The following is a 26,100-nucleotide window of genomic DNA, read 5'->3' on the forward strand; positions in this document are numbered from 1 at the left end:
TGCAGTCCGTGGGGTCACAGAGAGTCAGACACGACTTAGTGGTGGAAGAGCAAATGTGAAAATTATGTGCTTCTTATTTTCAATATCCTAACTCCTGGAATTTTTAAAAAAGTATATTTGTATTCTATATATCCAACAGCAGTTTCTGTGGAAGTCAGTGAACTGTGATAATGTTGGGTGGTGGTACTCTCCCCCTTTAATCACAGCATCATGCGTAGATTCCTTTGTTATTAGGGAGTATGGATGAACCTCATCTATTTGATACACATCTAATAATCATATTTTTGTAAACAGTACTACTTAGGAGTAAAAGCCAAAAGAACCAATAGCTATCTTTGTCTATAGAACAGTTTTCTTTCAAGGCAAAATACATACTGAATGACTAGTATGGTCAAACATTGTACCTTAGTATTTAGATTTACTTTGGTTCCTTTTGCTTTTGACATGTGGATTTAAGTGATACACTCAGAAGAATTATAAGATAGTTGCTTCTATAACTTACACACTTTGTATGGTTCTGTAATTTCCCAACACATGAAATAAAAGGAAGAGAGGGTTGGGCTGGAGTATATGATTTCCAGGATCCTTTCCAACGTAATAGTGAAATCAGAAAACTGCAGCTCTTTTCCCACTTTTTTGTGCAGAGTGATTATTTTTAAGATTAACTCTGAAAGCCTATTAAAAGGGCAGGAACTAGTTATTCCTTTCTGAGAATTAGTTATGGCTTGATTAACAGGTCTTTCTCATCCTTCATATTGTTTCCAGAAATAGAATCAATATACAAGATCAAAGTCTTTTTAAACTAATGGAACACCTTGATTTTTATCTTCTCTTTAACTCTGTGCTAATCAACTTAACATTTGATGACAAAAAGCGAATTTAGAATTTGTGTGTGACCCAAAGACTTTATGACAAATCACAAACACTCCTTATAGCCAGTATGGCCCCCAATTTTTGTTATCTTTGGAAATGCTTTTTGGCAAATGTTTTGTTTTGTAGGCCTTACATTCCTAATGTTGAAAAAAACTGTTTAGCAGGTGCGTACTCCAATAGAAGCTGTAACTGTGTCATGAGGTATCTCGGAGGAAGTGCTTTTTTGTTTTTTAATCGTAAAGGATGTAAGTAATCTCTCTCATATGTCAGATTAGTTTAGGGTGTGTACTTTCTTTTTCCCTTATGATTACGTAGATAGGAAAATTGAATGTTCCAAACAACTCATGGAAAATATTCCACATCAACATTATCTGCACCACAGATACAGTAAAAAGGCTTTTAATGGAATACGAAGGTACAGGTAGATTTGCTAAACATGAGAAAATGCTTTCTTAAAATAGGAAAGACATTGTTTTTGAGCTGCTGTTTTCAAGCATCATAAATATTCTTACTATGAATAATTTTCAACTGAGCTGATCTCTTTGATTAAGCTGGGGAAAAGTTACCAGAAAAGAATGTGTTGAGATGAATTTCATGAATTCCACCCACCATAGCCTTGCTCTGGTTGATCCAAGTTGATAATGTCAGTGTTTTAAATAGAATATAATTATAATCTTTAAATGATTGCAGAATGTTGTGAAATATGGTATCTTTATACAGAAGATCACTGTGTTATGTCTTTTTAAGAGTTTATAGTTTTCAAACCAGGCAGGACCTCCATTGGGATATTCTAAGGTTGTTTTTATTTTCCCTTTATTTCTGATTTTGTAAAAGATCAGCTTTATGATTATTCTGCTTATGGTGAGGAGAACCAATTATATATATGGAAGCATATATGTGGGAAGACTGGTGTCTCACAGTGGTCCAGGTGCAAGATGGTAGCACGTTTGGCTAAGATGGTAGTGGTGCAGATGGAGAGGAGGTGGGCAGTTTGAAAGCCTATTTAGTCATCTGTTAGCCTAAATATCCAGTCATCTGTTATCCTAAATCTCCTTCCTGTGTTGTTCAACAGAAACTCTCTGCTTGCTCTCTACCTTCTCCACTGTGCCTTTTGTATCTCTTGCTTTGTCATCAACAAACTCCCCTGGATTCTCAGCCATTTCTCTGAATGCTTCACTTCTCACTTTCCTGAACAGAGGGAAATCTGGCAGGAGAGTTAAACCTGGCTGGAGAGTTTCTCAGACAGTGTGCACCTTGGAGCTGGGAGCTGGGACTGGTTTTATCCCATTTTCATTCGAGACCACTGCTCCCCTCTCTTTGGTAAAACCGTTATTCTTTGAAGGTCACATTGATGGTCTGCGTCACCACCTCCCCCTCCTCTTGTCAACCTTCACATTCCCTGCCGTGAGTCCCTCCCCTTGCAGCTGAAGACTAGCAGTCAGTTCAAGGTTTGTCTCTCTGCCTCCATACAACCATTAGTCCTTATATTTGCCCTTCATTCACGGATCCACTCCTGTTTTTCTATGTGTTTCTGCTTTATTGACTATGCCAAAGCCTTTGACTGTGTGGATCACAGTAAACTGTGGAAAGTTCTGAAAGAGATGGGAATACCAGACCACTTGACCTGCTTCTTGAGAAACCTGTATGCAGGTCAGGAACCAACACTTAGAACTGGACATGGAACAACAGACTGGTTCCAAATAGGAAAAGGAGTATGTCAAGGCTGTATATTGTCACCCTGCTTATTTAACTTATATGCAGAGTACATCATGAGAAAGGCTGGGCTGGAGGAAGCACAAGCTGGAATCAAGATTGCCGGGAGAAATATCAATAACCTCGGATATGCAGATGACACCACCCTATGGCAGAAAGTGAAGAAGAACTAAAAAGCCTCTTGATGAAAGTGAAAGAGGACAGTGAAAAAGTTGGCTTAAAGCTCAACATTCAGAAAACGAAGATCATGGCATCCGGCCCCATCACTTCATGGCAAATAGATGGGGAACAGTGGAAACAGTGGCCTACTTTATTTTTGAGGGGCTCCAAAATCACTGCAGATGGTGACTGCAGCCATTAAATTAAAAGACTCTTACTCCTTGGAAGGAAAGTTATGACCAACCTAGACAGCATATTAAGAAACAGAGACATTACTTTGCCAACAAAGGTCCATCTAGTCAAGGCTATGGTTTTTCCAGTGGTCATGTATGGATGTGAGAGTTGAACTGTGAAAAAAGCTGAGTGCAGAAGAATTGATGCTTTTGAATTATGGTGTTGGAGAAGACTCTCTTGAGAGTCCCTTGGACTGCAAGGAGATCAGTCCTGGGTATTCATTGGAAGGAGTGATGTTGCAGCTGAAACTCCAATACTTTGGCCACCTGATGTGAAGAGCTGACTCACTGGAAAAGACCCTGATGCTGGCAAAGATTGAGGGCAGGAGGAGAAGGGGACAACAGAGGATAAGATGGTTGGATGGCATCACTGACTCAATGGTCATGAGTTTGGTTAGACTCTGGGAGTTGATGATGGACAGGGAGGCCTGGCGTGCTGCGGTTCATGGGGTTGCAAAGAGTCGGACATGACTGAGCGACTGAACCAGACTGAACCGATTGCTCTGTTGGCCAAAATGAAGTTTTCAAAGAACAGCTACCATTTATTATGTGCTATTAGTGAAAGATCTAAAGCAGGTGTTGATCGCATGAGGAATTAGGCAGTTACACTTCTCACTGAAAAACGTTTCAATATGTAAAATGCATATACATATATAATTTTATACTAATGTAAATTTGAAAAGTATGAGTGGATTGGCAGTGAAAAGTATGCTTCCCTTCCTTTCCTGTTTCTCAGCCACTCTGATTCTCTAACACATCTTTCAAGTGATGTTCTCGGTGTTTAAAACACAAACTCGGCCGTCCTGTGGTTAAGACTCTGCACTTTCATTGCTGAGGACACAGGTTCAATCCCTAGTCAGAGAACCAAGATTCATTCTACAAGCTGTTCACTGTGGCTGTAAAGTGAAAACAAAACAAAACAAAACAAAAAAGCACACATTTAAGGTTTTTTTTTTTCTTAATTGATGATAGCATATTATATATAATATTCTGCGTCTTCTTGGGAATGTTTTCTTACCTATGTACAGAGATGCCTCATTTTTAAAGAAGGTGTTGAGTTCTTATATGGTGCAGGTTATGTTTTAGAATACACTCTAAGGACAGGTTGGCTGAGTATAAAAGAAAATGTTGGGAGGCAGCCTTTAATTTTTTAGCACTTCCACCACATTGCTCTGTGGTTGTCTGTATCAGTGCTGCTCTTGAGAAGTTTAGGCCAACCTGAATTTTTTCCTTGCTTGAGCATGATTTCTTATTTTTGCCTAAATATCCACATAATTCCTTCTTTTTTCTTAAAGATAAGCATTGATCTACAAATTTAATATTTTGTTTATTTTGCAAAGCTTTACCCCATTATATCCTTTAATCTACACTTCTTTCTTCTTTCAGTGGCATGGGGTGGGCTGCACCACGTGATTTGTGGAATCCTAGTTTCCTGACCAGGGATTGAACCTGGGCCCTCAGCAGTTAAAGTGTAGAGTTTTAACCACTGGATTGCCAGGGAATTCCCTCTTCTTCTTTGCTTGTAGTACTTTTGAAGGAGAATTGGTATAGTCCTTGTCTTTTTTTTTAGTCACATTTATTCTATTTTTGGTGCTTCTTAACGTGGCTTTTATCTCTATAATGTTATTTTTCTCTTCATTTTTTTTCCTGAGTTCTACCAGCTTGATTTTCATTTCCTTCTGTTGTTGTTTAATCTCTTCTTTGAACCTTTGTTTTTCTTCTTTGAGCTCTTTTTTTTTTTTTTCAAAGAAGGGTCACGTTTCCTATGCCTGTCTTTGAGACTTTGGAGAATTATTTATCTGAACTCTTCCTGTGTTTCTTTGAGGAGTTCTTGTGTTGAATGCTCTTAATTTACCTTTTTTCCTCAAAATTTTGGGGAAAATTCTGTGCAGAGATCCAATATTGATTGTTTTCTGATTATTATTTATGTTGCAGGGGTGTAGGTGGTCAGCTGTACGTATAGGTTGCTTGCAGCTTTTCCTTGTCAGGCCGGGTACCCTAACTCTTGTCTCAGACCTGTCACTTCCTTTGCCCTCGATTTCATTTCCCCTCAGTTTTTGGCACTGAGATGACAGGGTGGTTCTTAATGCCAGGTTCTCAGTGTTGCCTGAGTGAAATAAATGCCACTTAAGCTCTGTGTCTCCTGCTTAGTCACCTTGGCTGAAAAATTACGTGTGAACAGTATGTTTGGCGTAGTAACAAGGATTCTTCACGTCTGCCCCCACCTCTCTGTGGTGTTAAACTGTGGTTTAAAGAGACATTCCCTGCCTCTATATAGCTTATACTTACATCTAGCTTCCACTCATCTAATGACAGCATCAACAGAATCTGCATCTGCTGTTCACAATTACGGTTTTTTGTCATTTGTTTGATGTTTGAAATCTGTTTGTTGCTTGGGGGCTGACGAGGTATATACTGGCTTTCGGCATGTTCTCATCCTCACAAGATTTGCTGATCTGTTTGCTAGTTTAGGATTTGGAGCTGACCCTTCAGTTAGATTGTGAGCATGCACGTTGACATTCATTACTTCCCAGGTGTATAAGGAAGGATAGTTTCTTTATCACATATGATCCTTCGTAGGAGGTGAGGGGGAAGAAAAGCTTCCTAATAAGCAGGGTCTTGGTCTCTCTTGGTTTGGCTAGCTCCTTTTAGGCACCGGAGTACTTTAGGTTTCTTCCCCGCTCTCCCCTCCTTCCACTGAGACATGGAGTCTGGATGCATGTGAGAGGGGCCAGTGGGAATGTGGTCACACTGGCCTCATAACTGTGCAGGTGGGACAGAGAACTCAGACCCCCAGTGTCCCCACAGGACTTTGCTGCAAGGACCTGGGCCAGTGACGGCAGACCCTATTTGTCATGAAAGAGGCTTCTGCTACCTGTAACCCTGGTTACTGTTTGCCTTGAAGCCATATAATTTGTGGTCTTCTGTGACTGTTTTCTTGCAGTTAGCATGTTTTCAGTGTTCACCTGTGTTGTAGCGTGTACTAGTATTTCATTCGTTTTAATTGCCAGGTATATAATATGCTGTTGTGTGGATATATCGCTTTTTATTCAGACATTCGTGCAATCCATGGGGTTGCCAAGAGTCAGACATGACTGAAGCGACTTAGCACGCACGCACAACAGTGGTTTACTTCAGGGTGTAATAATCTGGCTCCTCCTTTAAAGTGATCTGAGTAGATGAGGTACTTTTCTCAATTCTCCTTCATGTGCCCCAAAGATGGTGATTGTGGTTTCATTGTGAGCCCGTCTGACTTGAAATTAATGTCAACTACAAATTTTAAATGATTATCATTCAAAAGCTTTCTTTACAACATCTAACTTTCTCTTTTTAACAAACAAAACTTCTATAATTGATTGATGAGCTTTTCTAAACTTTTAAATTTAGAATTATTTTAAAGCAATATTTCAGTTTTAGAAGACATTTTTAGCATTTACTATTTGTAAAACTCTTACCTTTTGAGAGCTTCTTTTGGAAATCTTTTACTGCATAAGGAGATACTTAATTTGGGGGTGAGGGCTGAATAGCATGATTTGAAGGATATTAGTGCTGCTTTAATCAAAACTGCAGCCTTTTCTGCTTGTTACATCTTTATCATATAGTAGTTTAATAGTAAGTAATATATGAGTAATATATAAGTAATATATGAGATATTATTATCTGACCTTATTTTTAAAACTATTTTAAGGGTGAAAGTGAAGTTGCTCAGTCGTGTCTGACTCTTTGCAACCCCGTGGACTGTAGCCTATCAGGGTCCTCTGTCCATGGGATTCTCCAGGCAAGAATACTGGAGTGGGTTGCCATTTCCTTCTCCAGGGGATCTTCCCAACCCAGGGATCGAACCCAGGTCTCCTGCATTGCGGGCAGACGCTTTACCATCTGGGCCAAGAGACAGGGGAAGAGAGAAAATATTTATGACCCACCCTGACAAGCATATTGGTTCAGACTTTCATATGTTAACTTATTTACCACCCTCTTAGATAGCCATTTTTACTATATTATGGTTTGGAAACTGAAGCTCAGAGAAGTTAAATACACCAACTTAGTATACAACTTTCATTTGGTAAAACAGCAATGTCAAGTGAGTCCCAAGTCAGTGTGACTCCAGAGCTGTTGTTTTTCTCTTGCTTGTAATTGAATTCTATTGTGTGCAGAGAGGCCACTAAACCTGGAAGTTCAAGCCAGTGCGTGATGTATGTCCTACTGATACTTTATTACATAGTCAGTAACCTGTCTTTGTTTTTAGACTTCATGACCACATTAGAGGGGAAATATATATACATAAATGGCCTTCCCATGTGGCTCAGTGGTGAAGAATCTGCCTGCCAGTGCAGGAGATGCCAGTTCAATCCCTGGGTTGGGAAGATCCCCTGGAGAAGGAAGTGCAGCCCACTCTAAGTATACTTGCCTGAAGAGTCCCATGGATAGAGAAGCCTGGCAGGCCAAAGTCCATGGGTTCACAAAGAGTCAGACGCAACTGAGCACACACTCAAATAACTATCCAAATGTATAGGCAGGCACGTACTCTTCTAAACAGTACAAGTCTGTGTGTGTCTTTGATTTTAGTGAGTGTCTTTTAACAGAATTGATAGTGAAAGAATGGTTAAGGATCATGTATATTTTCCCTTCCCTCTCATACTGAAGAATTAGGGAATGGGTGAGTGCAAAGGAAGAAATGAGGAATGATACTTTTAAGTTAGCTTTGAGTTCTTTTTCTTTTCAGTTGCTTTCACTTACTTGGCTATTAAAATGTTCCTGCTAAGAATATCTGTTTTAGAAGATTATGGGCTTTGTGGGATAGCTCCATGAACAACGACTTGATGAAATTAGTCATTTATGATGGACAGCAATATGACGGAAGTTTGCAAAGTTCAAATAGACGTTTAATATTCAACGCCAAAGAATTGTGCCTAATTAAAGCTTCTGTTTAATTAAGATAACAATGCATAGTCCTTCATTAAAATTAACACAGAAAAAGTTCTTTCTTGGTCCTTGGAGAGGATATTATATGCAAGCCCTGTTGTGTGGGTTGCAAAGTGTCACTGAAATTTATATGCATTACTTGTCTAATTGCGGTAAATGTAGCATGTCCAGATAGGTTTAGAGTTAGAAGGCTGTTTGTTACTTACTGGAAATCACTCGAAACCTCAGTACCCAGAGGCAGCTGTGCCCAGGCCCTTCGCCTCTCCCCAGAGATGCCTGAGAAGACTCTCGTGGACCCTGTCTTTCATGGCGGGAGCAGTAAACATGACAGGCTGTTTGGGGAGCCATCTGTTTAAGATGGCTGCTGCTTTGTATGCAGCAATGAACTTGAGATCAGTTCTCTGTCTTTCTTCATGGTAACAGTCTTCTTTGGTGTCACAACAGGTGGAAGTTGATGGGTCGAAACTAAATGTGACCAGCACGTGGAACCTGGCTTCACCCTTGTTGTCTGTCAACGTTGATGGCACTCAGAGGACGATACAGGTAAATGTTCTGATGAGTTACTTAGAGGGCCCCGTCAATATCCTCACCGGTACCTGTGTCACTAATACTGACAGATACAGTAGGGAAAAGCTACATTTTAGCCACCTCATGCATCTTATAGTTGAGAACATATTTTCTTGTTTTAGAGAATCTTGAGTTACATCCTGTTCTGAGGAATCAGCGTGTTCCTTTTCCAGGCAATCCAGGAAGGTTATGTATTATATTATGGTATAAATAAAGCATCCTATGTGCTTTTCTAAAAATACTAGAAGATTAGCAGTTTTCTTTGCCATTTTGGGTTTTTAGTTGTAAAATATGACTTTGTTACTTCTCTTTCCTCTGTAATTGAAATTGTGGGGTATTAGATCAACAGAAACATGAGCTACTCAGGTTGACTTGCCATAGCACATGGGTGCCTTTTAAAAATTAAGTAATCTTAATTTGTTAACCCTTCTTTTCTCCCCCAATATAAAATTTGTTGTTGCATTGAGGATATGCCTTGAAATCTAGCATTGATTGAATGTTCTTTGAAATCAGTGTCCTGTATGTGAAAGTAGAAAATTATGAAAACAGATTCTGTGAAAATTCCTTTACCTCACCACATAGTTGAGGTCTAGGAAAAACAAAACAGAATAGCACAGAACATGTGGCTCTCACATGCAAATAAAAATCGTAAGCCCTCCATGGCATTAAAAATGCTCATTTTTTTTTCTTTTCTATGAAAATGTTTTTGCACTCTCTTAACTTGATTTTACACAGGAAACTGATTTTTTTTAAACCTAGAGAAATCAAGAAAGTCACAGATAAAGATTATGTACCCCAGATTCATACATACTTCTATTAGAAACTGTGGTGCAGGGGATTCTAGAATCTCAATAAATATTGATAACTAAACTCATTTTCAAGCTGCTATTTTATTACCTTTGTTGTTGCAAGAAGCAATGAACTCTCAGTAATGAGCCCTCTATTTAGACTTTGGTTTTGTGACTTGCCCTGGTATGTTTTGTCTCTCTTACATTTTCTTTGATCTTCTAAGTATGAGGTTAAACACTAAGAGACCCTTGGAAAAATTTCACTGCATAATTTTGTATCAGGGATGTCCAGTTATTCTGTCTTCAGAACACATGGTTTTGTTGCCCCTGTTTATGTGAATAGAATATGCTCTGCCCTGGATGTACAGTGGCTGACATTCATGTACTTTGTTCTGGGGGACATAGTACATGACCTCTTGGTAGTGAGGAGAGAGAGATACAGAGTCCTGCTCTCCACATCTTTGCATCATGGTATTTTCAGTGTTCTTCTCAATGACTGTGCACAGGGGTGTCTTACCAGCATTTTTACATGCAAAGTTTGTAATAAGCCCCAGAAATATTTTCCCAAGCATAGGGATAATGTGCATTAAATCTCTTTTCGTTCTTCATAAGTGCTTTGTTTAAAAAAGAAGTGTTAATGTGAAATAAATGGCCCTCAAGGCAGACCCCTTGACTCTTTGGAGAAGGTTATTGCTTCTAGTTAAGTGCTCCATCATTGGGAAAAAAGTAAACTTGGAGAGGTGAGTGGTAAACTGGGGGAAAAAAAAGTCACTTACCTAGTAAAAGATGAGGAAAATTTTTCCTCATCAGAATAGATGAGTTTTACTTCCTTTCTGTGGGCGTTAGTACTCAGTGTCGACTCTCTTTTATCTCTAAACTATAATGTGTTCCTGTGAAATTAATAATAATTATGGTAATAAATAGCGCTTAATGGGTATAAGGTAGAGTTCTAAGCATAGCACATTATATTAAGTCATTTCCTTTTCACAAGAAGTACATGAAGCAGGTGCTTGTATTTATACTTTGGTAAATGAAGTAACTGAGGCCCAGAGAAAGTAAATGACTTGCTTAGTGTCACACAGCTCTTGGGAAATAGGACCAGCATTGAAATCCAAGCAGCCTTCTGTAGGATCTGTGCCGAGACAAGCTACATAACCTCCCTGGGATGGCAGTGCCAGGGAGGAGCTGAGCAGATATTTGAGCCCTGGCCCCGGGGCCCCAGGATGTGCGCCTCTAACCACTGTGCTGCGCAGTGCTTTTCGCTCTCCTATGGAGCTCTGCAGAGATTAATTCATCTCTCATTCATGCTTTAAACCAGTGCTGCTCAGACTTTTGGGTGCTTTGGAATCAAGTGGAAGGCTAAAACTTTTTGGTAAAACTCAAGTGGTTGGACCCCCCTGTAGAGTTTATTCTCATGTAGTAGGTGTGGGTGAGGCATGCCTTTCTGAGTTCCTAGGTCGTGTTCATGCAGCAGGGGCCACAGTGTGAGAACCACTGCCTTAAATAAACCTTTGTCCTGTAGTCATGTACAGATGTGAGAGCTGGACCATAAAGAAGGCTGAGTGCCAAAGAATTGATGCTTTTGAACTGCAGTGTTGGAGAAGACTGTTGAGAGTCTTCTAAACTGAAGAGCCTCTTGATGAGGGTAAAAAAGGAGAGTGAAAAAGCTGGCTGAAAATTGAACATTTGAAAAACTAAGATCATGGCATTCCAGTCCTGTCACTTCATGGCAAATAGATGGGAAAACAATGGAAACAGTGACAGACTTTATTTCCTTGGGCTCCAAAATCACTGCAGATGGTGACTGCAGCCATGATATTAAAAGACACTTGCTCCTTGGAAGAAAAACTATGACCAATCTAGACAGCATATTAAAAAGCAGAGATGTTACTTTGCCAATAGAGGTCCATCTAGTCAAAGCTATGGTTTTTCCAGTAGTCATGTATGGTTGGGAGAGTTGAACCATAAAGAAAGCTGAGCACCAAAAGTTTGATGCTTTTGAACTATAGTGTTGGAGAAGACTCTTGAGAGTCTGTTGGACTGCAAGGATATCAAACCAGTCAATTCTAAAGAAATCAACCCAAATATTGATTGGAAGGACTGATGATGAAGCTCCAGTATGATGTGAAGAGTCGACTCAATGGAAAAGACCCTGATGCTGGGAAAGATTGAGGGCAGGAGGAGAAGGGGATGACAGAGGATGAGATGGTTGGATGGCATCATTGACTTAAAGGACTTGAGTTTGAGCAAACTCTTGGAGACAGTGAAGGACAGGGAAGCCTGGCGTGCCTCAGTCCGTGGGGTCTCAAAGAGTCAGACAGAACTGAGCAACCAAACAACAACAATCAGAGATTAAGCTCATAGGGTGATGAGCAAAGTGACTAAGTAGGAGCCAAGGGGTTTGAAGCCTTGTGAGTTACATAGTAGAGATTCTGCTTCCTTTTGAGGCCAGTGGGGCCCATGGAAGAGCTTAAGCTAAGAAGGTGATGATGTGAACAGAATTGGAGTTCAGAAAGAGTGTTTCTTTGTGGTAGCTGCCGCTGCTGTTGCTAAGTTATTTCAGTCGTGTCCGACTGTGTGACCCCAGAGACAGCAGCCCACCAGGCTCCTCTGTCCCTGGGATTCTCCAGGCAAGAATACTGGAGTGGGTTGCCATTACCTTCTCCAGGGGATCTTCCTGATCCAGGAATCAGACCCAGGTCTCCTGCATCCCAGGCAGATTCTTTACCGTCTGAGCCACCAGGATATTTAGATACAGATTAAAACAACAAGCAATGTATCATGTAGTTACGTAGGTTCTTAGACTTGGTATCAATGGCACCGCACTGTCTAGGCTTCCCTGAGCTGCTTTCTCCTCCAGTGTCTCATTTGTAGTTTGGTCTGTGTTAGTGAATGTAGTTTATTTCCATGCTACATGTTACTAAGTTATATTAATGCACCACAGTTTGTTTATTCTTTCTCCGCTAGAGAGACATTCGTGTTCACAATGCTTCTGTGACCATTTTTTTTTTACTGCACATTTCCTCTTGAAATAGCTGTTTCTTCAAGGAATATACCAGTAGAATGTCTGGGTTTAGGGACTCAGTATCCTTAATCTTACATGGTGATGCCAAATGGTTTTTCCTGTGTGGGTGTACCAATTTACATGCTACCAGTAGTGATGGAGATGATGATATTAGCACTATGAGTAATGAGCTAACACTTTTGTTTACTTTCCATGCCAGGCATTGACTCTTCTAAACACTTCTTTAGTTTATTTAATCCTCACAGCAGTTCAGTGAAGTATGTGTTGTTGTTTCTCATGTTGCAGTTGGAGAAACTGAGGCTTGTAGAGGCTCAATTGCTGGCCCAGGGCATTCTGCTAGTAAATGGAAGAGCCAGAATTCAAACACAGGAATCTGTGCCCTTAACAATTGTTCTTCCTGTCATATGACCAGGTGACTTAAGTTTTTCCTGACTGAGGGATTTAAATAGTACTTCTGTGGTTTTAACATGTACTATATTCCCTGGTGAGGCTCTGGCGGCTCAGATGTAAAGCGTCTGCCCGCAATGCAGGAGACCTGGGTTCAATCCCTGGGTCATGCAGATCCCCTGGAAAAGGCAATGGCAACCCACTCTAGTACTCTTGCCTGGAATATCCCAAGGACAGAGGAGCCTGGTAGGCTACAGTCCATGGGGTCGCAAAGAGTTGGACACGACTGAACAACTTCACTTTCATATTCCCTGATTAGCAATGGCATTTTAAAAATATTCTTATTGACAGTCCTGTTTTCTCTTCTGCAAAATATCTGTTCATGGCTTTTGCCCCTTTTTTTTGATAAAAAGTTTTATTTATTTTTAGTTTCCTGGCTGTGCTGGATCTTTCTATCTGCTTGCGGGCTTTCTCTAGTTGTGGCGAGCAGGAGCTCCCCTTAGTTGCGGTGTGTGGACGTCTCACTGCGGGGCCTTCTCTTGCCATGGAGCACAGGCTCTGGGCTCACAGGTTTCAGTGGTCGCACCTCCCAGGCTCTGGAGCTCAGGCTCAGGAGTTGAGGCCCATGGGCTCCGTGGCATGTGGGGTCTTCTTAGAGCGGGGATTGAACCTGTGTCCCCTGCATTGGCCGGCAGATTCTTAACCACTGGACCGCCAGGGATGCCTCGCCCATTTTTTCATTTGACTGTCTTTTTCTTACTGGTTCACAGAAGTTCTTCCACATTTGTGTGCCCTGAGCCCCCCTGTCAGTTATTTGTTTTACAAGCAACTTCTCCCAGTTTGTAGCTTGTGACTTTTTACCTTTTCAAGTTCTACAAGTGAAGTTCTGAATCTGAGGTTTACCGTGAGAATTTTCGATCTTCTCCTTTATGGTCTGTGTGTTTTGTATTTATTTAAACAGGCCTCTTCTGCCCTCAGGCTCCTCCAGATACTTGCCCACGCTTTCCTCTGTGTTTTGTGTTGTGCTTTTCCGCATCTAAACCCTTAATCCCTCTGGAACTGATGATTGTGCATGGTGTGAGTTAGGATCCAGTTTTAGTTTTTGAAATATGTTTAGTTTTTTAAATATTTTATATTTAAAACACAGAAACCATCACTACTTTCAGTCATGTTTTTCTCTCCCTTACTATTAATAGTCTGCCACCTTCTTACCTTTCCAACCCCCAAATTCTTTAAAAGCCTTTTTGTTTCTGTGAAATGTTCCTCAATTATGTCAACAGAAGAGTGACTTTTTCCGTAATATGAAGTACTGGAACTGTATTTGCTTTTGTGAGCTGTCAGTTACTTTCATTTGTCGTTTATCTCTGGGGAATCCCTAGCCACTTAAAGTTTGTGAGTTTGTGTGTGTCTTTTGCAGGCTAAGGGTCTCGGATGACATTTGGGATACTTTTGTATGTTCATGAAATGGGAGGTGGATGGGGAAGATTCAAGTAAGGAAGTAATGTGAGCTACACATGAAAATTAGGTTGGAGAAGCCAAGTTGTGAACGAAAGGTTAAAGAGTCTATGCTTTTCAATCACCAACAGAGATGTCATTGACACTTTTTGCAGGGGAAAGTAATGTCCATCAGAATGCTGTTGTGGGAGCTTGTGTCTTAACAATAAAAGAGGGGTTATGGGATTGAAGGAGGGAGTGGAAAAGTTCATTTAGAAGATATAGTATTCGTATTACTTCACTCATGAGGTAATGGGTTCTAAAGTAGGGTGCTGCCAGCATACAGAAAAGAGAGGGCTGACTTTGGGAGAAGCTGATGATGAGAACTTGACACAGTTTGTTGAATTCTCTCTGCATACAGTAGGGCTTCCTAATAGCTCAGTTGGTAAAGAATCTGCCTGCAATGCAGGAGACCCTGGTTCGATTCTTGGGTCAGGAAGATCTGCTGGAGAAGGGATAGGATACCCACTCCAGTATTCTTGGGCTTCCCTTGTGGCTCAGCTGGTAAAGAATCCACCTGCAATGTGGGAAACCTGGGTTCAATCCCTGGGTTGGGAAGATCCCCTGGAGAAGGGAAAGGCTACCCACTCCAGTATTCTTGCATAGAGAATTCCATAGACTGTGTATAGGCCATGGGATCACAAAGAGTCGGACACAACTGATCGACTTTCACACTCACATCCATACAGTGGGGTACTGTGGCAACCACAGAATCCTGTCTCCCATGAGCACTGGTCTTCTGCTTTGACCGTTTTTCTTATTGTTTTTTTTTTTAATTTGTTTGTATTGGCCTTGCCTATCATTGTTAGATGGTTATCCTCTTAAAAACAAGGTTTTAAAAGTGAACCCTGCATTCTGTGCTTTTTTACATGCCAAGCCACCCATTATCTGGTGGTGGTGGTTTAGTCACTAAGTTGTGTCCAATGTCGTGATCCCATGGACTGTAGCCCTGCCAGGCTCCTCTGTCCATGGGATTCTCCAGGCAAGAATACTGGAGTGGGTTGCCATTTCTTTCTCCATGAGATCTTCCCCACCCAGGAGTCAAACCTGCTTCTCCTGTACTGGTGCGTGGATTCTTTACCACTGAGCCTCCAGAGAAGCCCCCACCAGTCACCTACCAGAGTTCTATGCCAGCCTGAGGTCAGATCTGCACTTTTATCAAGATTTTTCTTCCTTCCACACTACTTTGTAACCTCATCAGGATTTTTAAAATTGTGCTAAAATATACATAAATTATAAAACATGAAATTTACTGTTTTCCCCAATTTCAGATGTGCAGGTCAGTGACATTCAGTACATTCACATTGGTGTGCCACTATTACCCACTGTCCATCTCTTGAACTTTCTGTCCTCACAAACTGAAACTCTGTTCCCTGAACCAATTCCCACGTACCTACCCCCGCCCCATTCCCCCTCCTCACGGTGCTTGGCAGCCACTGTTCTGCTGTCTGTCACTGTGAATTTGACTACCTTAGGCTCCTCACGGAAATGCGCTCACAGAGTGTGTGTATGTTTGGGCCTGGCTTATTTCGATGAGCATAACGTCTTTAAGGTTTACCCATGTTGTGATACATGTCAAAGTTAATTATCAATCATTAAAAAATATATATATATATATATACATATCACATTTTGTTTATCCGTTCATCTGTTGATGGACTTTTGGGCTGTTTCTGCCTTTTGGCTGTTGTGGATGAAAATGGGTGTGCAGATACCTCTTCTGGTCCCTGCTTTTAGTTCTCAGGAGTATATGCCCACAATTGGAATTGCTGGATCACAGGGTAATTCTAGGGTAATCTTTTGAAGAAGCTCCATCCTGTTTTCAACAGCAGCTGCACTATTTTACTCTCCTACCAGCACCACTCAAGGACTAATTTCTGCACATTTTCACCAACACTTGGTATTTTCTGATCATTGCCGTTGTTGTACTAGCTCTCCTAATGGATGTGAAGCAGCATCTCATTGTGGGACAGGATTTTCTGGATTGTCATTAAAAAAGCATTCAGGGTACTTCTCAATACTTGCCATTTCTTTATCTATTTTACTGTGTAACCAACTCATTGCATAAATGGAACTCTTTTACTGCCAGTAGAAGTTACTATCTTACAACCATTCTTTCAAACTTGTCATCTCAATTTATTTTTTCCTCCCATGCATAAGCTTACGTACACTTCTCACAGTCCGTAAAGTTACTGTCAGGTCATAGGCAAAGTCACAGCCTATCTGGCAGAGAATGTGTCTGAAAGTCTAGTTCATTGTAATGTCAAAACTGATTAAAAAAACCCAAGACACCTCTCGATTACAGCTGGTAAAATTTCTCAGACTGAGAAGTGTTTTTAGAGAATACAAGAGTGTTGCTTTCTTCTTCCTTGGTTTATATCCTCCTCCACTTCCTACCTGCTATTCTGGGGCTCTCCGGAGTTGCAGGATGGGGGAGGGTGAGTAGTAACTTGTTGGAGGAACTAGGTTGACCAAGGCACATAGTATTCATTCTTCCTGGGCGTGACAAGTGCCCAAAGCTGTCTGGGTCTTCTAGGACATTTTGTGGGTTTGGGAGGAATTCCTCACTTGCAGATCTCTTAATGCCCTGCTCTGTCTTTTCCTGATTCCCGTCCCTCCTGGTAGGCACAGTCTCTTAAAGTTACCCAGCGTGGGTCTCTTCCCTGTGGCCACGTCCGGGCCACATGCGTGCCTCGCCACAGTCTTGCCTTCTTTTCCTGTTGCCAGGAGTCTTGCTTATCCTCCCTAGGTGTCCCTCAAAATCCACCAGTCACAGAAAATCAAGAGAGTCTCAGGAATTCCTTGAAGTTCTCAACCTTGAACTCTTAGCTTAAGAATTCACGTCCTCTAATTATTTTTTAACCTCTTTCCTATTGTCTTGAAGTAGGAATGAGTAATTGCTGGTTTTGCCATTTCTTAGTTTCTTGCCTAGCATGTCCTGCTAGGTAGTGTGGTCTACCATCTTGCTTAAGGATATGTGGGTATTTAACACCCCTCTAGTTTTATTGCTGAATCCGTGTGTCTACAGAGTCTTCCCTGATAATCCGGCCTTCCCTGATAGCTCAGTGGTAAAGAATCCGCCTGCAATGCAGGAGACCCCGGTTCGATCCCTGGGTTGGGAAGAGCCCCTGGAGAAGGGAAAGGCTCCCCACTCCAGTATTCTGGCCGGGAGCATTCCATGGACTGTGTAGCCCACGGTGTCCCAAAGAGTCGGACACGACTGAGCGGCTTTCACCTCCACCACCCTGTGTCTACATGGAAAGAGCACTGAACATCTTTATCTGATTAGATGAAGAAATATTAATACTTGGGGAGGAAGCCTTACTTTTGCTTCAGTAGTTGGTTCCCTTCTCCAGTCAGGTTACATTTGTCTGTTCACTTTCCTTGTTTTTATTGGTAAGCCTCATGAACTTAATATTATCCATTCATTTCCTTAAAAATAAATTGTATGTTGGCATGTACCATTATTTGGATAATGAATTTTATAAATGACTAAATTGTTTTAATTGGTCTGAATTACCTGTTTCAGTTTTGATTTGACCTTGAATTTCCACCTCCTTGTTGAGTTCCTGGCCCATGGTAAAGCTCAGTAAGTGGGTGAATGGTTGAGAGGGTGGATGAATGGGTAGTCACCTTTCATCTTTGTGATCTCAGAAATAAATCTGCCGTATCTGCACCTTCGTTTAGACTTCCTCTAAGCCTTCATCAAGTTAAGTTATGTGCATAAGACAGCCTTTTTAGCCATTTTATCAATTCTCTTTAATTCCTGATCTTCCAACGTTTGCGAAATCCATTTTCTGTTGGATAGCATGGTGGGTTGGTCTGTGCAGATGCAGAATCACTGTATTCCCAGGAACTTGCCCACGAAAGTATCTTGCTTATATAGCACGTCTCTTTCCAGTCAAGTACCTCTTTGCCTTCAGTTGCCGTGGGAGCACCTGAGCTGTTGAAGACGATCAGTACCACCTATTGATGGTTATTGAGTAGGGTCCACCTCAGACTGTTGCTCAGTTCCTCCTTTGCCAGGTGTGCACACACCTTGCTTGCACTCTCTCCCCCGGCATCACTGATTATTCATGGCACGTACCACCTCTTACTGCAGTATGTCCATGTGTCTACATGGTACTTTCTTTTTTTTTAAATGTATTTTAAATACTTAAGATTCAAGAGAATCATACTCTTGGACACAAATTTCCACCATTATTCCTAACTTTAAGTCTAGAGCTAATGATACATTTATCTGATGGGGGAAGAGAGCATATGTTTTGAAATAAGGTAATTTATAATAAAGAACTGGGGATAGAAACCTTAAAAACTCCTGAAGATACTTAAAGGCCCTCTTTAGAATTTTAATACTTTTAAAATCCATTTCTTCATCTAATAATTAAACATTTTCCTTCAAATATTATTGTTCAATGAAAATAAAATGATAGTACTTCATTATTTTCTTTTTACTGTTGGCTATATACCAGAGCTTTCCTACTATTTTCACTGTATATGTGGAATCCATCAGTAATAGTGCATATTAAATATGTCTTAATGATATAACCTGAGAAACCAAAAATCTTTTCTCATTCTTTGTGGAAAGACATATTCTCATTTCTAAATTACTAATTTTAAAAGTTATGAAATGAAATGGTTTGTCCAATAGGAATCTAATATTGTTCATATTTGCAGTTCTTGAGTTTTCATAGTAGCCACATTAAGAAAACAAAACTGAAATTCTTTTTTAAAATCCATTTATTTAATCCAGTATTTCCAAAGTGTTAACATTCTACATGAAACAATATTTAAGAATTACTAATGTGATATTGGAAGTAAAATGTACCCCTGACATATATATGACAAAAACTAATGTAAGTTGAATGATTAAAGTGGAAAACACCAAAACAATGAAGTTGTGTTTAAAAGAAAATATATATACTACTTCTGTATTTAAAATTAAACTATAAATTTATTTTCTCAGTTGCCTTAATCCACATTTCAAATTCTCAGTATCCATATGTGGCTAGTTAGACGGCTCACAAATAAAACCTTTTGTAAGTCAGATGGTGTTAATGCAAGGGGGAAAAAAAACAACACATTTTTAGAAAGTGCTCCTCTTCTCATTTCAACCACAGTTTTGGTTTTTATCATTAAAAATTAGAAACAGATGAACTAAATTCACTTTTAAAGAGAAGATAAATTTCTCATGTAGGTGACAACCTTTTAAAATTTTTATTTAGAAGCTTAACAGAAATCAGAACAATTTTTAAAAAAGTGAAGTGATTTCCTGTCTGGAACGTATAACTGAAGTGTTGAAACTAAACAGAAAATTTTGCTGTTCTATACATGTTAAGCTCACTGCTTTTCTTCACACATCCAAGCACCTTCCTACTCTGGAACGTGCCGGATAAATAGAACTTTTTAAAAATTATTCCTGTGAGTGTAGTCTGTTCCTGTGAAGTAATTTTTTTTTTAAGAAGAGCTTTAATTTTACTCTAAACAATTCAGTTTTTGGTTTCTTACAATGTAATTTGTCTGCTGGGATTTGATGTATTGTTTCTCGCTAGCGTTTTCCATACTAGATTTTCATTTTGCGTAGTCACGTTGTTTGAACATTTGCAAGCAGAGCCCACTAACTGCTATTGGCCTGCTTCTTTGTGTGGCATGATTTCTTCTCCCCACCTGCTCACAGCAGGTTGTCTACAGGCCTGAAGAGTAGCTAAATACTTTTGAAAATATCTTGAGATCCTGCTAAGGTCTTAACAATTTCCGCATTTGTGTGATGTGCAGCTATTCATGGTGTACCTTTGAAGGCTTTTTTCTTTTTATTTCTCATATTCTTGCTTAAATATTTTCAAGAGAAGATAAATTTATTATAAATAACAGTACAAAGCTGATTGCAGTCCTATTGCATTCTGCATTGAATAGGTCATTGATATTCAGCTAAGTGGAACAAATTTTCTATGTTAAAGCAGACAAATTTGGAATAATGTCACATGCATCTCATGTTATTTACTACAGAATACCAGATTAAATGGATTACTTGTGAATTGATTGCAGTGTTAAATAGATGATATAACATGATAACTTAAAATGCTGAGTGGGCCTTTGTAATATAGAATAGTATACAAGCACATGAATATAATAGAAGAGAGGTTATCGTATTTGTTGAATGTATGTCTGTAATATATTTGCCAAATGCTTGTCCAGAGAGAATTTGAATAGATTTTTAAGATTTAACCTTGATTTTCTGTTTCTAAAGAAAATGGACTTTCTCACCATTTTAGAAGACAAGTGAAAAATGTTATTTTCTTTTTTCTGGTTTTTAGATTAAAATAACTCCCACAACTTCTGAGAACAAACTTTAGTTTTAATCTGAATAAATGTATGAGTACAGGTGGTAAAATAAATATGTTAGGAATATTTTGATGAGAAAATTAAATGAAGTAGCCTACATTTTGCTTATACTGCACCAGTATCAGAAAAAGTGAATCTGAAAGTAATTATGTTTTTAGGCCCCAAATAAGTGTACCCCACATTTTTTAGATGACTCTCCCCATTTCCTTAGAAGTAATTAGCTGTTATTTTTAAACTATATGCATGTGGTTACTCTGGAGCCATCAAATGTAATATGAAACCATCTATTTAGAATGTATAGGATATATAAATAAATAACTTGAAGAAGTAGAGGATGGTATTTTTTTCCTAATGAAGTAGGAAATGAAAGAGTAATTATTAACCATCTCCTTTTCACATTCCTGAAAACATCAATTACAGTTACACATCTTAGAAACAAGCCCACCAGTAGCACAGAAATAGCTCCTTTCACTGTGCTTCAAAAAATTTAATCCCTATTTAACAGCTGGGATGTATTTACAGCCATAATTCAAACTATTCATTTCAGTGAAGGCCTCCCTGCTTCTGTAGTGTAGCCTAGAAGCTTAGCCATTCTCTTGTCTCTAGTGGGCACGTGTTTTATGATTTGGAGTTGCTTTTAAAAATTTAATGTAATGGGAAAATGTCTTTCTCAATCCCCTCCCCCCCCCCCACACACACATACTTCTTTCTTCTCTACTATCTGTTAAGTAGAAAATTATGTTTTAGTAGCTGCCACAAGAAGAGGATTTTGAATAGTATAAACACTGATTATGGAAAATAATGCAGGCAGCTGCACTGGAGACCGATAAGACCAATCCCATAGTAATGGCCTTTAAAACATATTATCAAGTTGGGAATCAGTGAGGGGAAAGAGACAACTATGACTGTTTCTTCTCTTTACTGTTCAGCAAGATTACTTTTAAAGGTGAAACTGCCTCTGATTTTATTATCTGAGAGATATCTTTGGAGCATTTAAAAACTTTGTGAATGTTTTTGCTTTTTTTGAGTGAGCAATCTTGCTAATTGTGCATGAATTTGATTCTAACAAATGTTGAAATTGTTGCATTAACAAAGTCTTCTTAAATATTCTTTTCCTTAAAGAAGGGAAAAGGGAATATATTTTATAAATGTTGAAGCAGACTATTAGAATAACAAAAAAGGCCATTTTCGTCTAGCTATGAAGTGCCATTTAAAATAGAGAAAGGGGTAAAATATTTGGAGAAAATGTTTTAGGGTAGGATATGTTTCAGGAAAATAAAATAAAATAAAGTTTTAAGTTTTATTTTATATTTGCTCTGAGCCTAACAAGTGGCCAGTTTGTGTTTGTTTAGGTGTGCCTCAGACTCATCGTAAGCATGGAGTGCTTTGTTCTTTGTGGATTCATAAACCAAATTGTCTCAATTCTAGCCTGTGAGAAAAGTGGACATTCCTGTTTCCTGTAGCCAAGTAAATTCCAATTTTGAGTAAACTTTTATTTCCCTGTTTTCTACTACATCCGTCTTTATTGCTGAGATATGTTAGATGTGGATGCTTTCAAGTACACAGACTAGAGTAGCTGTGGTGAAAACAATCTGAGACTCCATATATATGTAATTTTAACTTGCTTTCAATTGAATGGGAAGTTTAGAGTAACTTATTGGTACTTACATGTATGGTTTACATATTCATTGTTACAATTTACTTGTTTGTAAAAATATAAATTCTAAACCTGTTTCCATTTTACGTATTGCAAAATTACTTCTATTTGCCTGGGACTCAGCCCAACCCTTGTAGGGTAAGGGAAAGGAACCGTTGTATTTTGTAAATGTCTCCTACATAGAAAGTAATGCCAGTACAACTGAGGCAGTGTACTAGACTCAGGAGATACAGCGGTGACCAAGACTTACATTGTATCAGGAGGATGTGGATGCCAAACACGTAAACACATAAAGAGGGTAATTTGAGTGCTAAGAAGGTCAGTGAAGACTGTAACAGGATAATCATAGAAGATGATTAGGGAGATAGCTTTATGTAGGGAGAGAAGCTTTTGTTCGGAAGTCCTTTCTGAATAGCTACCATTGAGATCAAGCCTGTGGGGAGCAGGAGGCAGCCTTACAAAAATCTAGGGGAGGAAAGTCCCAAGTAGAAAGAATGGCAAGTGTAAAGGCCCTGAGGCAGGAACAGGACTGGTTTGTGTGGAGGCCAGAAGAAAGGTCAGTTTCCCAAGTGTAGTTGTTGTTTAGTCACCGAGTCGTGTCCAGCTCTTTGCAACCCCATGGACTGCAGCACACCAGGCCTCCCTGTCCCTCCTCATTTCCCAAGCTTTGCCCAAGTTCATGTCAGTTGCATCGGTGATGCCATCCAGTCATCCATCTCATCCTCTGATGCCCTACTCTCCTTCTGCCCTTAGTCTTTGCCAGCCTCAGGGGCTATTCCAATGTGAGTGTAGTTCAGTCAGTTCAGTTCAGTTCAGTCTCTCAGTCGTGTCCTCTTTGCGACCCTATGGACTGCAGCACGCCAGGCCTCCCTGTCCATCACCAACTCCCAGAGTTTACTCAAACTCATGTCCAGAGTCAGTGATGCCTTCCAACCATCTCATCTTCTGTTATCCCCTTTTCCTCCCACGTTCAATCTTTCCCAGCATCAAGGTCTTTTCAAATGAGTCAGTTCTTTGCATCAGGTGGCCAAAGTGTTGGAGTTTCAGCTTCAGCACCAGTCCTTCCAATGAATATTTAGGACTGATTTTCTTTAAGATGGACTGGTTGGATCTCCTTGCAGTGCAAGGGACTCTCAAGAGTCTTCTCCAACACCGCAGTTCCAAAGTGTCAATTCTTCGGTGCTCAGCTTTCTTTATGATCCAACTGTCACATTCATACATGACTACTGGAAAAACCATAGCCTTGACTAGACAGACCTTTGTTGGCAAAGTAATGTCTCTGCTTTTTAATATGCTGTCTAGGTTGGTCATAACTTTCCTTCCAAGGAGTAAGCGTCTTTTAATTTCATGGCTGCATTCAGCACCTGCAGTGATTTTTGGAGCCCAAGAAAATAAATTGTGTCACTGTTTCCATTGTTTCTCCATCTGTTTGCCATGAAGTGATGGGACCAGATGCCATGATCTTAGCTTTCTGAATGTTGAGCTTTAAGCCAACTTTTTCAATCTTCTCTTTCATGTTCATCAAGAGTCTCTTTAGTTCTTCTTTTTCTGCCATAAGGGTGATGTCATCTGGAATATCTAAGATTATTGATATTTCTCCTGGCAGTCTTGATTCCAGATTGTGCTTTATGCAGCCCAGCGTTTCTCATGATGTACTCTGCAAGTGTAGTTAGGAGAGTGCTAAATATAGACAGGGACCAGGTCGTATAGGATCTTTGTAGGCCCAGAAAATTGGGTTTTATTCAATTCCTACTGCAAAACTTTTGAAGAGTTTGAATAGAAGAATGGTAAGACGTGCTTTAGGAGAAGGCGATGGCACCCCCCTCCAGTACTCTTGCCTGGAAAACCTCATGGGCGGAGGAGCCTGGTGGGCTGCAGTCCATGGGGTTGCACAGAGTCGGACACGACTGAGCGACTTCACTTTCACTTTTCACTTTCATGCATTGGAGAAGGAAATGGCAACCCACTCCAGTGTTCTTGCCTGGAGAATCCCAGGGTCGGGGGAGCCTGGTGGGCTGCCATCTCTGGGGTCGCACAGAGTCGCACACAACTGAAGCGACTTAGCAGCAGCAGCAAGACGTGCTTTAAAAGGGCTGCTATGAGGCAGGTGGACTCCTGGGGACGAGTGATAGAGACAAGGAAATCATTTGTATGTCCATGGCAGTCATCCACATGAGAGGTGCTGATGATGGTTTCCACGAGGAGTCAGTCAAGTCCAGCCCACTGCCAGTTTTTGTACAGTTCACTAGTTGAGTGGTTTTTTAAAGTTTGGAAGTATTACATTTTAAATGGTTGGGAAAAAAAAGAATGTTTCATGACACGTGAAAAGTATATGAAATTCAAATTTCAGGTTCATAAATACAGTTTTACCAGAGCACAGCCACCTTTATTCATTTTTATCTGTCTATGGAGTTTTATCATATGTAGCAACTCAATGCCCTGGTTTTCCCCTTTGATAGTAGTTCAGTGGCTTAGGAGTTTGTTGAGATTTTTTTTTTTTTTGATGCAGGACCAAGACTGAATATTTTCCAAACAGAAAGAACTGTCCTCAGCCACTATTATGGAACATCTTATGGCTTTGAAAATTAGCTTGTGCTGTGGACTTGATAATATTTCTTAATGAATTCATGCTGAAATTGTAAGACAAAACAGCATTTACATGCAGAAGGCACACTGTGGCAGAGTCATTTTGACAACTGATGTTTGAGTCACAGCTAATGTCAAGTTGCTTTTTAGACTCCGTGGGCTGTCAAAACAAGAAGTGGACTATAGATCCAACAGCATTTTTCAAATCTCAACGCAAAAGCAAAGAATATTTCCATATTTTCTAATCTACATACCTGTACTATTGAGGATATTTCACTTACCCTTCAATTGGAAGTGATTAAATTGCAAAATAATGTTACACTAAAGCAGATATCAAGAGAAGAATCTAGCAAAATCTGGCCCTTTGGAGAAAAAAATTGTCAACCCTTGGCGTAGACTAAGGTGGTAGTGGTGGCAATGACTTGAAGTGAACCAATTTGACATATATTTTGGAGGGAAGACAGAAAAGATCAGTAGGTGGATTAGAAACTGGGTATGAAGGAAGTTAAAGAATTGGAGATGAGCCATGAGTGAATGATGATAGTATTTACCGAGACGGGAAGGCTAGAGGAGAAGCAGGTTTGGAGAGGCAGATCAAGAATTCTGTTTGGACTTGCTAGGTTTAATATGTGCATTAGATATCCAAGTGTTGATGTCCAATTAACAGATGACTACATGAGTCTTGAACTCAGGATAAATGGGAGTTGAAAACGTAAATTTGATAATCATATTCATTAGATTTTCTGTAAAAGCTTGGATCTGCCATATACGAAAGATTGAAGTTGGACCCTTACATTACACTAGATACAAAAATTGACTCAAAGTGGATTAAAGACCTAAGCATAATGCCTAAAACTATAAAACTTCCAAAAGAAAATGTAGGCAAAAACTTCATGACTTTGGAATTGACAGTGATTTCTTGGATATAACTCCAAAACTGTAAGCACAAAAGCAAACATAGATACATTGGACTATATCAAATTAAAAAAAATGTGTATCAAAGGACACAACGGAGTGAAGAGGCATCCTGTGTAATGGGAGAAATATTTTAAGTCATAAATTTTTTATATAAATTTATTATTTTAATTGGAGGCTAATTACTTTACAATATTGTATTGGTTTTGCCATACATCACATGAATCCACCGCAGGTGTACACATGTTCCCCATCCTGAACCCCCCTCCCATATCCCTCCCTATACCGTCCCTCTGGGTCATCCCAGTGCACCAGCCCCAAGCATCCTGTATCATGCATCGGACCTGGAGTGGTGATTCATTTCATTTATGATATTATACATATTTCAATGCCATTCTCCCAAATCATCTCCCTCTCTCACAGAGTCCAAAAGACTGT

General features: G+C 39.8%; 1 protein-coding gene across 8 annotated transcripts in view; it reads left to right on the forward strand.

Annotated features, from left to right (window-relative positions):
• Window positions 1–26,100, forward strand: part of PCCA (propionyl-CoA carboxylase subunit alpha) — a 378,400-nt gene that overhangs the window by 279,396 nt on the left and 72,904 nt on the right. For all 8 annotated transcript variants that reach the window (XM_068984257.1, XM_068984256.1, XM_068984261.1 and 5 more), the window contains one exon: window positions 8,346–8,444. In XM_068984257.1, the coding sequence (XP_068840358.1) occupies window positions 8,346–8,444 (99 nt within the window). The remainder of the gene's footprint in view (window positions 1–8,345; window positions 8,445–26,100) is intronic.

This window comes from Capricornis sumatraensis, chromosome 12 (genome assembly GCF_032405125.1).
Source record: "Capricornis sumatraensis isolate serow.1 chromosome 12, serow.2, whole genome shotgun sequence".
NCBI classification, from domain to species: domain Eukaryota; kingdom Metazoa; phylum Chordata; class Mammalia; order Artiodactyla; family Bovidae; genus Capricornis; species Capricornis sumatraensis.